Here is a 17,032-nt window from a genome sequence, read left to right on the forward strand (position 1 = left end):
GTCACGGGGAGCCTGTGCCTATCTCAGGTGTCATCGGGCATCAAGGCAGGATACACCCTGGACGGAGGCTCACACACACACACACACACTCAGTCACTCACACACTATGGGCAATTTAGAGACTCCAATCAGCCTAGAAGCATGTCTTTGGACTGTGGGAGGAAACCAGAACACCCGGAGGGAACCCACCAAGCACAGGGAGAACCCAGGACACTGGAGGTGTGAGGCAAACGTGCTAACCACTATTTATTTATTTATTTATTTATTTATTTATTTATTTATTTATTTATTTATTTATTTATTTAAAAAAAATTTATTTTTATTTTTTTTTCAAATTTTTTCAATTCAAAACCCAGAATTAATTTCCTAATTAAGTTGTGCGTTAAATAATTTTTTAAAAAACCTGACATTTTAAAAGTTTTGGATCCGACTATGAATTAAATCCTGAATGCTAAAATAGATCAAGTGTAACCTGCAAACAAGCTAATAAAAAAAAAAAAACAAGCACAACAAAAATGTCATGGTTAGGATAACACCAGTGGCATTTTAGCCCGTTTTACTTTGTTGGATGTTTAATGGTGCTGCAGGAAACAGGCAGAAAGTGACTATTGCAGTGTGAAGAATAGGTTATATATCAAACAGAAAAAAAAACGTGTCTGCTCTCGAGTTGCTCCCGCGTGAAAGCATTGCATTGTTTTTTAAGTAGATGTTACCTCAGCAGTGTTTATCAAGATTTGTTCATCGATTCATTTAAATGCTAAATGTTCTTTCAGGTTTCCTGGTCCAAATCTCCACTATTCATTTTTCTTCTGTAATTGGCTTCCCAGCTACTCATGAAACATGCTGATATAGTGCCAGGCTGCTGTGGGTCACAGTGAAGCTGCATAAGATAAGCGTGATGAGCACTGTATCTCTCTACTTCTCACCTGGCTCCTTGGGACTGTTGAAATATACGCCATGAGTTGTTTATTGCGAGCTGGAGCCTAGGTCTGGGTGTAGCAGCTGGTCATTAGATTAAGGCGAGCGAAACATCTGGATGAGATACAGTTCCAATGAACATGCAGCACAAGTTGTGGTGAATGGTGTCTGATGTGTCCTGAATGTGTTTATATACTGTACAGCTATGATATAGTATATTGTGTTTTAGTTTTAGTTATGTATACAGCTTTATCCACGAACGAGGTAGTTATGCATAGGTGAGGGAGTTATCCTCAGATGAGATAGGTATGCATTGATGAGGTAGTTATCCTCAGATGAGATAGTTATGCATTGATGAGGTAGTTATCCTCAGATGAGATAGTTATGCATAGGTGAGGGAGTTATCCTCAAATGAGATAGTTATGCATTGATGAGGTAGTTATCCTCAGATGAGATAGTTATGCATTGATGAGGTAGTTATCCTCAAATGAGATAGTTATGCATTGATGAGGTAGTTATTCTTAGATGAGATAGTTATGCATAGGTGAGGGAGTTATCCTCAAATTAGATAGTTATGCATAGATGAGGTAGTTATCCTCAGATGAGATAGTTATGCATTGATGAGGTAGTTATCCTCAGATGAGATAGTTATGCATAGGTGAGGGAGTTATCCTCAGATGAGATAGTTATGCATTGATGAGGTAGTTATCCTCAGATGAGATAGTTATGCATTGATGAGGTAGTTATCCTCAGATGAGATAGTTATGCATAGGTGAGGGAGTTATCCTCAGATGAGATAGTTATGCATTGATGAGGTAGTTATCCTCAGATGAGATAGTTATGCATTGATGAGGTAGTTATCCTCAGATGAGATAGTTATGCATAGGTGAGGGAGTTATCCTCAAATGAGATAGTTATGCATTGATGAGATAGTTATCCTCAGATGAGATAGTTCTGCACAGATGAGGTAGTTATTCTTAGATGAGATAGTTATGCATAGGTGAGGGAGTTATCCTCAAATGTGATAGTTATGCATTGATGAGGTAGTTATCCTCAGATGAGATAGTTATGCACAGATGAGGTAGTTATTCTTAGATGAAATAGTTATACACAGATGAGGTAGTGATGCGTGGATTAGGTAGTTATCCTCAAATGAGGGAGATATGCTTACATGAGGTAGTTATCCTCAGATGAGATAGCTATGCACAGATGAGGTAGTTATCCTTAGATGAAATAGTTATGCATAGATGAGGTAGTTATACACATATGAGGTAGTTATCCTCAGATAAGGGAGTTATGCATAGATGAGGTAGTTATTCTCAGATGAGGTAGTTATGCGTAGATTAGGTAGTTTCCTCAGATGAGGGAGTTATGCATAGATGAGGTAGTTATACACATTTGAGGTAGTTATGCATAGATGAGGTAGTAATCCTTAGATGAGATGGTTAGGTGTAGATGAGGTAGCTATGCGCAGATGAGGTAGTTACAGGTGATGTATTGTGTCCAGTGCAGACACTGCATAGATGTACACTGCTGCATGAACAAAAACATGGATTAGAGTGCAGGGATGTTTGATTACTGTCTAGCATCTGAACACTTCCTCCCTATCATTTTTGAATATATATCATTGTTGATGCTTATTGATACATAGTGTTTTATACTTATTTATAAATATGTGTGTTATAATGTGTATTAATCTGAACTGGATATATGCACTTAAACTATGTATGTTTGTTTTAAATAGTGTCTGATAAATACTTATTTCCCCATGTCAAACATGTCAAAGTGGTTTCAGTGGCTTCTTGCTTCTGACCAGAAGGCTGACAGTGTAAATCTCACATCAGAGTAAAAGTCTCTATCAGCTTTTTAACTCTTGTCTGCTCCTCTACAGTATCTATATCCTAAAATTGTATTCTGCTTCATTAAAGACAGTTTGGATAAAGGCATCGTTCAACGAACAAAGATAAATGTACCTTCATGAAAATATGCCAATAATTATGACCTTAATTACATGCTGCATAATAGGCTAATAAAAACGAAAATCCATTACTTCAATTATCTATTCCACCCTCTACCTGAACTGTAGTCTTATCTAAAGAACCATAATGAAAGACTTGCTGAAATATGACTAAGGAGATGGATTCACAAAATATTTAGTATGGGCATAATCTATTAGGATGACCACACACATGTGGTCATAACATCTGCTCTGAAAATGTCTGCAGATGTGATTAAAGCAAAATACTTTTTGATTTTCTAAGACCAGTGTCACATTGTATGGACAAGCGTAAGGATTTGAGTGAGTATATATATATATATAAATTGTATTCGATACATTAAACATCATCACACTCCATGATAAGACACGAAAGAGGTCCAGATGAAGTTGCTTATCTTGTTGTCTTGAGAAATCGTGATAGCTGCTAGTGATTAATGGGAGGTCTTGGGGAGTTTCTCCCTATTTTTATATTTTAAAAGAAGCTCATGTTATCTGTGTCTTGATCTGCTGGCATGTGTTTTAGCTAGTGTGGTTCCATCGCTACATTCGTGCCAAACTTTGACGGGTTAAAGAATAAATAACAAAATACACAAAATCACTGCACTAAAGAGAAGTAATGTAACATAAAATAAAGAGTCAGTGTGCTCCAGCTTCCATGTCACTGATCTGTGTGTGTGTGTGAGTGTGTGTGTGTGTGTGTGTGTGATCAGTGAAGTGTGTTTGCACCTGGAGCTGGGTCAGTAAACGCCAGTGCAGATGGGACTTCGGGAGATGAGAACTGTTTTGTAGAAGTGTTTGGGTTTGAGGAGAGTCTGTAATTGTTCATTCTTGTGAGTCAGAGTCGGGAAAGGGCAGAGACGTACCCTGATATGATAATGAAACCTGATTTTTTTTCACACTGTGTCTGCAACTTGCTTCAGTAGTACTCACTCACACACACACACACACACACACTCACACACACACACAGGACTCCACTCACCCGATGTGACGGCTATCTTTTCTTTTGTATCACATCTCCATAACAACAGCTTGAGTGGCTCAGAGAGAGAAAGTGGGAGAGGGAGCTCCACAGAGTTTGTGTCCCTCACAGTGCGGATGGAGGAAGTGTTGGAGTGCGTGAGAGCTTGTGTGAGTCACTCGGACTCGATAGTGGTAGAGCTGGATAAAGGTTCAAGGATTGTGATGTGCAGGATACTATCAAAGTGAAATCAGGGACTGCAGAGCGTGTACCTCAGCACATGGTGAGAAACCCACAGCTTTTTCTTTCCTTTTTCTTTTTCTTTTTTTTTTTATTTGGTGTGTGTGTGTGTGTGTCTGTCTGTCTGTCTGTCAATCTGTGTTGTAGGACTGAAGTTATATAACAGTCAGTAAGATGGGAAATTGTGGAACAGTGCAGTTAATTTACCATCAAGTAAAATGATTCAAGTCCAACAGTTTATTCTAGAGAGAAAAATAATTGCATATTACCCGATCTGATGTGATATGATACAGCATTTAGGATATGTTAGTTTCGATAAATACACTTTGAGGATCTGTCTGCACATGAGTCCCTACATTGTGTCTTCATGTCCTTGTGTGGCTTCATTATTTTCAGATTGTAAAGTGCTGCACAAGAGGTTATGACTTTACCTTCCTTATGCCTTGCAGTCTCTCTCTCTCTCTCTCTCACACACACACACACACACACACACACACACGCACGCTGCTTTTGCTGCTGCTGTCTGTCTGAGCTGAACATTTCAGGGGTCTGTCCTTGGGTTTGTGACGCAGGCTTCTCTCCATTCATTTGATACTTTGGTATAGCAGTGTATACAGAACAGATCAAGACAAATGAATGAATGATAACTTTACAAAGTCATGATTGAATGGATTACATGAGGACCGACAGCATTTCTTTTCCCTATGCTGAATATACGGTATCTGTATGTAAGCTAGTGAGTGAGGTTAGGGCTAATCCTGTAGTGTTTATTAGATTATGAGAAGGAGCAGCAAAAGACCAGACCTTAGCGTTAACACTAAGGTCTGACCGATATGAGGCGATCAGCTTCAATGAAAGTCTGAGATAATGTCCATGTAAAGCAGATTCATGAGGGTTTTTTTAGTCCACACTTACAGTCTGGCTTTATGTAGGGGAATAAAAGAAAGGACCCTGTTAAAGATGGACACTCTTGTTTGTTTTGTACTATAAGCAATCCCTTAAATGAGTGCTTGAATTATTCATGTGGAATGTAACTGTGAGGGATTTGTTCTAGTTGTGCATTACGGGGTGTGACATTTGCCCTTACAATGGCTGAGAAATTGTCTCGTAGTGGACACAAGCTTCAGATCAGTTTGCACATGTTGTCTTTTAACCTCCTTCAAAACTCATGGATTAATGGATTTAATAATAATAATAATGCATTGTGGATGTGACATACGTATGGATGTGGAAACGTTTATAGGAGACTGCACATTTCCTACAAATTCATGAGAACTTCTACATGAGAAAATAAATACAATAATTGAAAACAAAAGGTATTTATCTGGGTGCGTACTCATACACACAGCTCAGATGAAAGTAGACACTCAGGCCCTTTTTTTAATGTACTGGTGCAATATATTCATAGAAACGTTGTAAAACAAAAAGTTTTCTCCGTAAATGTTCATATTTACTTATCAAAGTAAATGGTGGTAATAACTTTTCAAGCAACTCCCAAGTTATCACCAGTGCTTGTTCATAAATAACATTGCAGGTGCCTTCTCAGGGAAATCCATGGCCACCTGCATGGTCCTTTATGGTGCCTCAGGTAATCTGCGCTGATTTACGGCACCTGCGCTCGCCTCTGTTTAAACCCCAGGGTTTTGTCAGTCGACATATTTAAAGGGTTTAGAAAAGTTTTATTTTATTTAGTACTTTATCGCACACATGCTTCAGTGGATTGTGTGACAGTCACTTCCTTGGTTCACACCCTGCTCTCGCTATCGTTACTAAGGTTGCTTCAGTAGCAATCCTCTTTGTCCCTTCTGGATTACTCATCCGGCTTCCTGTCTGTCTATGTCTTTTATCCATTTTGTAATGGACCCTCCTTTATATACACTGATCAGGCATAACATTATGACCACCTGCCTAATATTGTGTTGGTCCTCCTTTTGCAGCCCTGACCCATCATGCACTGTGTATTCTGATACCTTTCTATCAGAACCAGCATTAACTTCTTCAGCAGTTTGATCAACAGTAGCTCGTCTGTTGGATCGGATCACACGGGCCAGCCTTCACTCCCCACGTGCATCAGTGAGCCTTGGCCGCCCATGACCCTGTCACCGGTTCACCACTGTTCCTTCTTTGGACCACTTTTGATAGATACTGACCACTGCAGACCGGGAACACCCCACAAGAGCTGCAGTTTTGGAGATGCTCTGATCCAGTCATCTAGCCATCACAATTTGTCCCTTCATCGAACTCGCTCAAATCCTTACGCTTGTCCATTTTTCCTGCTTCTAACACATCAACTTTGAGGACAAAATGTTCACTTGCTGCCTAATATATCCCACCCACTAACAGGTGCCATGATGAGGAGATCATCAGTGTTATTCACTTCACCGGTCATAATGTTATGCCTGATCGGTGTAGTGTTCAAATGTAGTTTTTTTTCTGTTAGTAAGGTTCACATTTGTGTGGAACTGGAATTGCATCCGTACATGCTTGTGTGATTCATTTACCCTTCTTCCAGGGATTATGCATAACTCTTCTGCATACCTTTGATCTTATCCCGTGTTGCATTATTCAACATAGACATGTAGATGCAGTCGTCTAACCTCTCTATCTTCCTTCCTAACAGGCTAACTTGAAGAAGTTTATGGAGTATGTTCAGCAAAGGAATACTGAGAAGGTGTCAAAGTTTCTGGAGAAAGGCCTCGACCCAAATTTCCACGACCCAGAGACCGGGGGTGAGTCATATAATCCTCGTTATATGGGATGAGAGGTCTTTCAGCTGTACGCTTCAGTTGTGGATCACTTCTTACAGCATTTTTTGTTTCAGTAACAAAGGAGACATGCTTTACAGAGGAATTAGGGTCAAATGGTTTCAAATCCCAAGTCACATTACAATACAATATCATAGGCAATACAATACAATATCATAGGTGTACAATAGATAGGCCGAGATAAGATGAGCAGTAAACAGACACAACAGAACACTTATACATGTTACTGTGGTACAGCTTTACCTGTAACTCTGCCTGTATTCACAGTCTGCCACACAGATGCCTCCATATGGCATACATGTGCAGAAGAAAGGGAATGGTTGCTGTATGGCAGCTGGATTTATTGGAAAATGCGTAAAGTCGTAAGGTCACATTGTTGGAAGGTTTTAGAGGCTTGAAATAAAACCAGCATGCAGACGGCGCTTTCTCTCCCTCTACTGCAAATTAGATTTTTCCTTTTTGTGTGTGTGTGTGTGTGTGTGTGTGTGTTTTTTGTTAATTTGGAAGAAATCTCAATACTTCACCTGGTTTTGGTATCAGGATCAAAATGGTAATATTCTGACAATTTACTTTAAGCACATTAGGCTTGGATACTTAAATAAAAAAAAAAATATTACCTGTTATTATATGAGTAGCTAAATTAATCTGAAGTACTGAAGGACATAACACCAATAGAAAAGAAAACCTTGCAGGCTAGGATTCATGAAAATACTGTCCGGTAACAGTAAAGCATATAACATCACCAAATGTTATTTCCCGGAAACAAGGATTGAAGTGTAAATATCTAAGTGGTTAAGGCTCTGGGTATTGTCTGGAAGATTAGGGTTCAAGCCCCTGCACTGTCAATCTGCCACCCCTTGAGAAAGGCCCCCAACCCACCCTGCTCCAGGGGTGGTGCATCATGGCTGACCTCAATCCCCAAAGGATGGGATATATACGTAGAAAGTGCAGTAATGTATACATGACAAATAAAGACAACATAACTTAATTCCACAGAATTCATTAATATTCATGCAGGTCTCTAAAACTGTTTATTATGTAAGAAACAGAGTCTGTATAACCCTATATGTTAACTCTATTATGAAATGCTTTATAATAGACACCCCATTATGATTATTCGCTACTGTAATACTAGCCTATGTTGGTGCTGAATGCTAGCTTAGAAAGAAATCTGCTCTCTATTTAATCAGATAATCAATAATAGAGATGTCTATTATTGTCCAGAGATGTCTTCATGTATATTTACACGTGTTAAAAAATGTCCCAAGACACTTGTATGAATTTGCCCCGGCTTTTATTAGTGAGATCAGCTGTAGCCGAATCAGGACGGAGACGCTCATCATTTTTGGAGCAAGTCTTTCAGCAGAGACTGAGAATAGAAGCTGAATTAAAAAGTAATCATGCGTCAATCTCATGAATTTAGCACATCAGCTCGAACTCTTCAGCGCAGTCCAGAGAGAAATTTCCGCTCTGTGTATTTGACATGGAGTGTACAGGACATATTTTTATTTGATGCTCTTGTGTTTCTTTTGATGACTAGTATGTGGTAATATTCATTTATGTATTTATCCAGTGGGTAAGTAAGATAAGAGAGAGAGAGAGAGAGAGAGAGAGAGAACTTAGTAAAAAAGGAAAGAGGTATGGTTTTTGTATGATCATGGCCTGACCTCTGACATTGCATTATAGGAAGACCAGAAGACTTTTATGCAGATCAACTCATTTTTATTCACCATTTTTATTCAGTTGTTATAAATGACCTAGGTGCAATCTTTGAGGTGATAATGGAACAAAATGCCGTGTGTGTGTGTGTGGGGGGGGGGGGGGGGGGAAGTAAGTGTAGGGGTGTATATGTGTGTCTGGTGTGTGTTTGTATGTGTACGGGTGTATGTGTGTGTGTGTGTGTGTGCGTGTGTGTGTGTGTGTGTGTAGGGGTGTGTTCGTGTCTGTGTGCATACAGGTGTGTGTGTGTGTCTGTGTAGGTCTGTGTGTGTGTGTGTGTAGGGATGTGTGTCTGTGAAGGTCTGGTATGTGTGTGTGTTTGAGTGTGTGCACGGGAGTATGTGTAGGGATGTGTGTCTGTGAAGGTCTGGTGTGTGTTTGTAGGTGTGTGTGTGTGTGTTTGAGTGTATGCACGGGAGTATGTGTAGGGATGTGTGTCTGTGAAGGTCTGGTGTGTGTTTGTAGGTGTGTGTGTGTGTTTGAGTGTGTGCACGGGAGTATGTGTAGGGATGTGTGTGAAGGTCTGGTGTGTGTTTGTAGGTGTGTGTGTGTGTGTGTGTGTGTGCATGGGAGTATGTGTAGGGATGTGTGTCTGTGAAGGTCTGGTGTGTGTTTGTAGGTGTGTGTGTGTTTGAGTGTGTGCACGGGAGTATGTGTAGGGATGTGTGTGAAGGTCTGGTGTGTGTTTGTAGGTGTGTGTGTGTGTGTGTGTGTGTGCAGGGGAGTATGTGTAGGGATGTGTGTCTGTGAAGGTCGGGTGTGTGTTTGTAGGTGTGTGTGTGTGTGAGTGAGTGCACGGAGTATGTAGGGATGTGTGTCTGTGAAGGTCTGGTGTGTGTTTGTAGGTGTGTGTGTGTGTTTGAGTGTGTGCACGGGAGTATGTGTAGGGATGTGTGTGAAGGTCTGGTGTGTGTTTGTAGGTGTGTGTGTGTGTGTGTGTGTGCATGGGAGTATGTGTAGGGATGTGTGTCTGTGAAGGTCTGGTGTGTGTTTGTAGGTGTGTGTGTGTTTGAGTGTGTGCACGGGAGTATGTGTAGGGATGTGTGTGAAGGTCTGGTGTGTGTTTGTAGGTGTGTGTGTGTGTTTGAGTGTGTGCATGGGAGTATGTGTAGGGATGTGTGTGAAGGTCTGGTGTGTGTTTGTAGGTGTGTGTGTGTGTTTGAGTGTGTGCATGAGAGTATGTGTAGGGATGTGTGTCTGTGAAGGTCTGGTGTGTGTTTGTAGGTGTGTGTGTGTGTTTGAGTGTGTGCATGGGAGTATTGTAGGGATGTGTGTGAAGGTCTGGTGTGTGTTTGTAGGTGTGTGTGTGTGTGTGTGTGCATGGGAGTATGTGTAGTGATGTGTGTCTGTGAAGGTCTGGTGTGTGTTTGTAGGTGTGTGTGTGTGTGTGCATGGGAGTATGTGTAGGGATGTGTGTCTGTGAAGGTCTGGTGTGTGTTTGTAGGTGTGTGTGTGTGTGTGTGTGTGTGTGTGTGCATGGGAGTATGTGTAGGGATGTGTGTCTGTGAAGGTCTGGTGTGTGTTTGTAGGTGTGTGTGTGTGTGTGTGTGTGTGTGCATGGGAGTATGTGTAGCGATGTGTGTCTGTGAAGGTCTGGTGTGTGTTTGTAGGTGTGTGTGTGTGTGTGTGTGTGTGTGTGTGTGCATGGGAGTATGTGTAGGGATGTGTGTCTGTGAAGGTCTGGTGTGTGTTTGTAGGTGTGTGTGTGTGTGTGTGTGTGTGTGTGTGCATGGGAGTATGTGTAGGGATGTGTGTGAAGGTCTGGTGTGTGTTTGTAGGTGTGTGTGTGTGTGTGTGTGTGTGTGTGTGTGGGTGTGCATGGGAGTATGTGTAGGGATGTGTGTCTGTGAAGGTCTGGTGTGTGTTTGTAGGTGTGTGTGTGTGTGTGTGTGTGTGTGTGCATGGGAGTATGTGTAGGGATGTGTGTCTGTGAAGGTCTGGTGTGTGTTTGTAGGTGTGTGTGTGTGTGTGTGTGTGCATGGGAGTATGTGTAGGGATGTGTGTCTGTGAAGGTCTGGTGTGTGTTTGTAGGTGTGTGTGTGTGTGTGTGTGCATGGGAGTATGTGTAGGGATGTGTGTCTGTGAAGGTCTGGTGTGTGTTTGTAGGTGTGTGTGTGTGTGTGTGTGTGCATGGGAGTATGTGTAGGGATGTGTGTCTGTGAAGGTCTGGTGTGTGTTTGTAGGTGTGTGTGTGTGTGTGTGTGCATGGGAGTATGTGTAGGGATGTGTGTCTGTGAAGGTCTGGTGTGTGTTTGTAGGTGTGTGTGTGTGTGTGTGTGTGTGTGCATGGGAGTATGTGTAGGGATGTGTGTGAAGGTCTGGTGTGTGTTTGTAGGTGTGTGTGTGTGTGTGTGTGTGTGTGTGGGTGTGCATGGGAGTATGTGTAGGGATGTGTGTCTGTGAAGGTCTGGTGTGTGTTTGTAGGTGTGTGTGTGTGTGTGTGCATGGGAGTATGTGTAGGGATGTGTGTCTGTGAAGGTCTGGTGTGTGTTTGTAGGTGTGTGTGTGTGTGTGTGTGCATGGGAGTATGTGTAGGGATGTGTGTCTGTGAAGGTCTGGTGTGTGTTTGTAGGTGTGTGTGTGTGTGTGTGTGCATGGGAGTATGTGTAGGGATGTGTGTCTGTGAAGTCTGGTGTGTGTTTGTAGGTGTGTGTGTGTGTGTGTGTGCATGGGAGTATGTGTAGGGATGTGTGTCTGTGAAGGTCTGGTGTGTGTTTGTAGGTGTGTGTGTGTGTGTGTGTGTGTGCATGGGAGTATGTGTAGGGATGTGTGTCTGTGAAGGTCTGGTGTGTGTTTGTAGGTGTGTGTGTGTGTGTGTGTGTGTGTGTGTGTGTGTGTGTGTGTGCATGGGAGTATGTGTAGGGATGTGTGTCTGTGAAGGTCTGGTGTGTGTTTGTAGGTGTGTGTGTGTGTGTGTGTGTGTGCATGGGAGTATGTGTAGCGATGTGTGTCTGTGAAGGTCTGGTGTGTGTTTGTAGGTGTGTGTGTGTGTGTGTGTGTGTGCATGGGAGTATGTGTAGCGATGTGTGTCTGTGAAGGTCTGGTGTGTGTTTGTAGGTGTGTGTGTGTGTGTGTGTGTGCATGGGAGTATGTGTAGGGATGTGTGTGAGAGAATGATGCTGACACTGATGCGGTTGAGAATTGTGTTATCTGATTGTACTGTTATAGATTCTTTATGTAATTCAGAACTGCACAGTAATAAACATGTCACTGTTGAGCCTGTAGGGGACACTGTCCATTACGAAACATTTCCAGAGAAACGGTTAAGCAAAGACTTTATTAATGTGATATTTGTGTAGTTAAATGTGTAAGAGTGGATGGTATTGTTTTGTGTGGTTTAAAATTCAAATATTGCTCTTTACACTCGTACCACAACGCTGCTGAAATCTTCATTCTGTTTAGACAGGAAGTGGTCATCACCTTTATTTAGACAATAATACTTCATTCTAATATCTTATTGTTTTTAAAGTAACAAATTACACACAAATGTGCAAACCAGAGCGTCAAAATAAAGATTTATTTGAAAGTGTGTGGAATTATTTTGATGTTTTCTATAGACATTGATGAAAAGCATCTGTAGTGCCAGCAATTTACGTCAGAGAAGAGAGAGAGAGAGAGAGAGTTTGCACTGATCAGGCATATCGTTATGAGCAGGGAGAGGTGAAGTGAATAACACTGATGATCTCCTCATCATGGCACCTGTTAGTGGGTGGGATATATCAGGCAGCAAGTGAACATTTTGTCCTCAAAGTTGATGTGTTAGAACCAGGAAAAATGGACAAGCGTAAGGATTTGATTGAGTTTGACGAGGGCCAAATTGTGATGGCTAGACGACTGGATCAGAGCATCTCCAAAACTGCAGCTCTTGTGGGGTGTTCCCGGTCTGCAGTGGTCAGTATCTATCAAAAGTGCTCCAAGGAAGGAACAGTGGTGAACCGGTGACAGGGTCATGGATGGCCAAGACTCATTGATACACGTCAGGAGTGAAGTCTGACCGCTACTGTGGTTACTGAGTAATTCATAGTTACTGAATTATACTCTATAAGATGAATAACTGAATAATAAGCCATCATAATAAGCTTTGTGTTCGCACTCCCTTCTAAAATCAGGAGTCTGAGTGCCACAACAATACATGGATTGTAACTGAAAACAAGGTCCTCCTTCTTTTCCTTCTTCTCCTGTCAGTCAAAACAATGCTAGTCCACTGCTGGTATCTTTTAGACATGTGTGTGTTTGTCCAGGTTTGGGGTGTGGGTGATGAAAAAAAAAAAACCTGTATAAAAGACTTGTTTATTTTTAATGGAATAAACCCAATACAAAAAAAAAAATTACTTATTTAAACCTTTTCTCAAAGTGTTGTGTGTGTGTGTGTTTTGATGTGTGTGTAGAGTGTCCATTAACGATGGCGGCTCAGTTAGAAGGCTGTGCGGAGCTCATTAAGGTACTGAAAGGTGGAGGAGCTCATCTGGACTTCAGAACTCGAGATGGCATCACCGCTCTCCATAAAGCTGTGCGCACAAAAAACCATACAGCTCTGATTGTAAGTACAACACACACACACACACACACACACACACACAGATGTCTGTGTACAATTGATGCTTCTTATATTGGAACATGGTCAGTGCCTGTATATACTTATTAAGGAAAAGCAGTGTTTGTGGAGAGCGAGAGAGAGAGAGAGAGAGAGAGAGAGAGAGAGAGAGAGAGAGTTTGTGATTTTTGTCCAAATCTAAGGGGTTTTGAATGTCTCCTTCTGAGGTAAAGTACCAGTTTGTTATGCTGTTTTGTTCAAGACAGAAATTTTTTTCTGCATCATTTATTGTTTTTGATTTTTTTTTTAACTAAAAGAAATGACTCTAGATCATCCTTTATACCATATATCAGATCCTTTAGGTTACTGAACACCCACATAGACTTTAGGTGCCATTTTTAGGCACACAGGTCATAGTCATTTCCCTCAGTGACCTAAAAAGCAGTGCAACTTCACTGAATTATTGCACTCTGTAGGTTCACCCTGTAGCTCAACTTGCTATTCACAATTTATCAGCTTCTCTCTACACCATCCATAAGTGATGAGGAAGTACCACAGGACCACCGCTGATCAGATATTATTCAGGTCCAGTCTCAGGGCTAAAGTGTGTGTATGTGTGTGTCTGTGTAGACACTGCTGGACCTGGGTGCGAGTCCAGACTATAAAGACAGTCGGGGTTTGACTCCGCTGTACCACAGCTCCATGGTGGGCGGTGACCCTTACTGTTGCGAGCTGCTCCTGCATGACCACGCTCAGGTGGGCTGTGTGGATGAAAACGGCTGGCAGGAGATCCACCAGGTAATACACACCCACGCATTCCCTTTCCAAACCCCCTCCACACCACAGCCCACCACACACACTCACACATACACACCGATGCAGGGATTAGAGAAAAGGGTTGGTGCAGTCAGTAGCTGAGGGCAGTGAGAAAAATAAGACAGTGATTTGAGCTATGCTAGGATTTACCCTTTGTGTCTGAACACATTTATAGCTCTGATGCTCTTCTTAGTCACACAGAACATGACACCACTTTTGGCTTGTTCCTATGAGGATTAAACGGAGAAAATAGATAAAGATTTCATTTAGTTAACCAAGTTTAGAATGAGATGAAGGTGTGTGTGTGTGTGTGTGTGTGCACATAGTTACCACTAATTCCCCATGTTAATGAATTCTCACTGGAGGTTGTACTGTCACTTTGACACTATAAGATTAATAAGATCAAGAGAAATATGGGACAGATGGATCTCTCTCTCTCTCCCTCCCCCCTCTCTCTCTCTTTCTCTCGCCCCCCCTCCGTCTCTCTCTCTCTTTCTCTCTCTCTCTCGCTCTCTCTCTCTCTCTCTCTCACACACACACACACACACGCACACACAGACATGAGTTAGTGCTTCAAGGAGTCTAGCCTGGAGAGTTATAGAATCTGAGCAGTGCTGTATATGCATTATAAAGCACTTTGTTTTGTCTGCTTGTCTGGATAGCTGCAGAATTCGGAAATGTATGGTTTGGTCAAAAAATGCACAGCATGACCCTTCACCCTAAATGTGTTTGATAAGCCAGAATCTTTAGTGTTGCACTGGAGATGCATGGCTACATATGCTATATATATTAAGTAACTGGCCAGAGGACCTCAGCTTCTGTAGGAGGACTGAGGGTAAACAAGGTTTGAGATAGGTTACAGGGCCAGCCCGTGTAGGGCTTTAAAAACAAATAATAACATCTTGTATTGGATTCTAAATTTGACAGGTATGCATGGTTTTTTCCCTTGTGTCCAAGAGACATGACATTATCACAACCTGTAGCCCTCTATCTCTCACTGTCACTCCCTCTCCACCTCCTCCTCCTTTCTCACTGCTCTCATGTTCTCCTCTAACCCCTCTCTCTCTTTCTCTCCCCGACATTGAGGGCCTCTTGTGCAGGTTTCGAACCCAGTGTTTTTACACCTCACACTTCATTCATATGCAGAGAGGCTGTAGCCGAGTAATAGAGAATTAAATTGTGACATTGATAATACAAAACAATTGCACTTATATCAGCTGTGTGCACAACGAATAGTAATGTGAGAGAGCAAGAAGAAAAAGAAAAAGAAAGACAGGAAACAAAAAGAGTACATACAGCTCTTCCGGTGATACACGCCTCCAATTCTCCTAGCAATAATCAGAATGACTGTTTTGATGTTTTTATCCATAAATGAATGCAAACCTTAATTAGCCACACTCTCTTTCACATTTTTGTGTGTGTGTGTGTGTGTGTGTGTTTTTGGTGTGAACAGGCCTGTCGTCACGGCCACGTGCAACATCTGGAGCACCTTCTCTTTTACGGAGCCAACATGAGTGCGCAGAACGCTTCTGGAAACACTGCCCTACACATCTGTGCCCTCTACAACCAGGTAAAACAAGCATGCTATACAGCACTCTACTAAACACACATGGACGCGTACTTCTATGTTTTTAGCTGTAGGCAGAAATAACAGGAATACCCATATGCCAGGGTTATACACTTTTATAACCAGACATAGGTTCACTGCATTAGGGACCATGTTTAGCAGCATTTTGCGCTGCCCAAGCATCAAAAACTGACTGTTTCAATTTAAGCTTAAATTAGCCATGCTTACATAATAACATTAACATTAACTTCCACCTGGAAGAAACGAAAACTGATAATCAGTTGTTGGCCGGATCGTTAGAATAAAGAGGAAAAAGGGTGCTGTCGCATCTGGTATTGTGAAAGGGCACTCGACAGCGGAAGTCAAACAGACAGCTCTTTGGGTCTGTTACGTGGTTCGGGTACATCACAAGGATGCTCATCTTCTGTAGACATACACCTGATCTCATTCTTATATGAGCTTTTTGAACATCCAGACATATAGCCTGCCAAGTCACATTATTCTAAATCTGTTGAATAAGTTGAAACAAAAGGAGCTCTTGTCTCAGGGACTTTCTGTCCATTAGATTTTCATCCACAGCTTACGGTGGTATCATTTGGTAAAATGTCATTCACTTTATTCCAATACGCTGTCTGCAGATCTGATCTCATCTCATTTTTGCAGCAATTTCATAATGCACAGTTCCTCAATGATGGAGACAATAAAATTAAACATTGATTTTTCTATTATTATTATTATTATTATTGCGCTACTGTTTTCATTATTGTTTTAAACTCGTATTACATTAATTCCAACCAGCTAAACAAAACATTGACTCCTTTAACTTTCAGGTTGTGGGCAATTTAAAATCCTCAGTAAACAAACATTGGGCCAAAATACACAATGAACAATGACTTTATACTTCACCAGCCATGTGAGAATCATGCAGTCTGGCCGGTGTTTACTGGCACACACATCCTTAAGTGGTCGTTAACTGGCTGTAATTGGCACTTCTCTTAGTAAATATGAGCTCTAAGTTGTGTGTTTGGATGCCGAGGAGAATATCTGAACGTTTGCAGCAGATGTTGCGCATGTAAATTCAGACAGCGTGTCTCAGCGCAGCTCCTCTAGCATGGTGCCAGTCATATTCTAGTCACAGACACCATCAAAATCCTCCCTCAATGAAATCTTCCAAAAACACAGATTTGAGGCTTGGTAGAGGATCAGTTTTTCTTTACCTGAGCTATTAAAGTTTCTGTTTATCTCATTGCAGACTGGAATGAGGAAGCAGTGGGATAAATGATGTAAATGATGACACACTTCATTTGTTTCATTCGGAACAGTTCATTCTTTCCTTTGGAATGAAACGTTCTGAAATATATGGCACTTATGACACAACGGGCCTATTTTATTCCCATCTACACTTTACCCGGAATATAGCGGCAGATCGTTGCTTCGAGTTCAGGTGAAGGAGAAAGTACTGTACTGACGACATTGACTGAACTCACATGTGCTAGCCTTGCAAGAGACGCTT

The 17,032-nt window shown here is 41.6% G+C and overlaps 1 protein-coding gene across 11 annotated transcripts in view; it reads left to right on the forward strand.

Annotated features, from left to right (window-relative positions):
• The window catches only part of shank3a (SH3 and multiple ankyrin repeat domains 3a), a 253,618-nt gene that overhangs the window by 145,480 nt on the left and 91,106 nt on the right, over positions 1 to 17,032 (forward strand). For 10 of the 11 annotated variants that reach the window (XR_009204503.1, XM_058388450.1, XM_058388454.1 and 7 more), the window contains 4 exons: positions 6,739 to 6,847; positions 12,991 to 13,142; positions 13,767 to 13,934; positions 15,406 to 15,522. Coding sequence is in view for 10 of the 11 variants with exons in the window: in XM_058388450.1 (XP_058244433.1) it covers positions 6,739 to 6,847; positions 12,991 to 13,142; positions 13,767 to 13,934; positions 15,406 to 15,522 (546 nt within the window). In the remaining variant the exon portion in view is untranslated. Of the gene's footprint in view, positions 1 to 3,994; positions 4,162 to 6,738; positions 6,848 to 12,990; positions 13,143 to 13,766; positions 13,935 to 15,405; positions 15,523 to 17,032 lie in introns of those variants that run through there. The other variant, XM_058388457.1, reaches the window with a different exon arrangement.

Source organism: Hemibagrus wyckioides, linkage group LG04 (genome assembly GCF_019097595.1).
Source record: "Hemibagrus wyckioides isolate EC202008001 linkage group LG04, SWU_Hwy_1.0, whole genome shotgun sequence".
NCBI classification, from domain to species: domain Eukaryota; kingdom Metazoa; phylum Chordata; class Actinopteri; order Siluriformes; family Bagridae; genus Hemibagrus; species Hemibagrus wyckioides.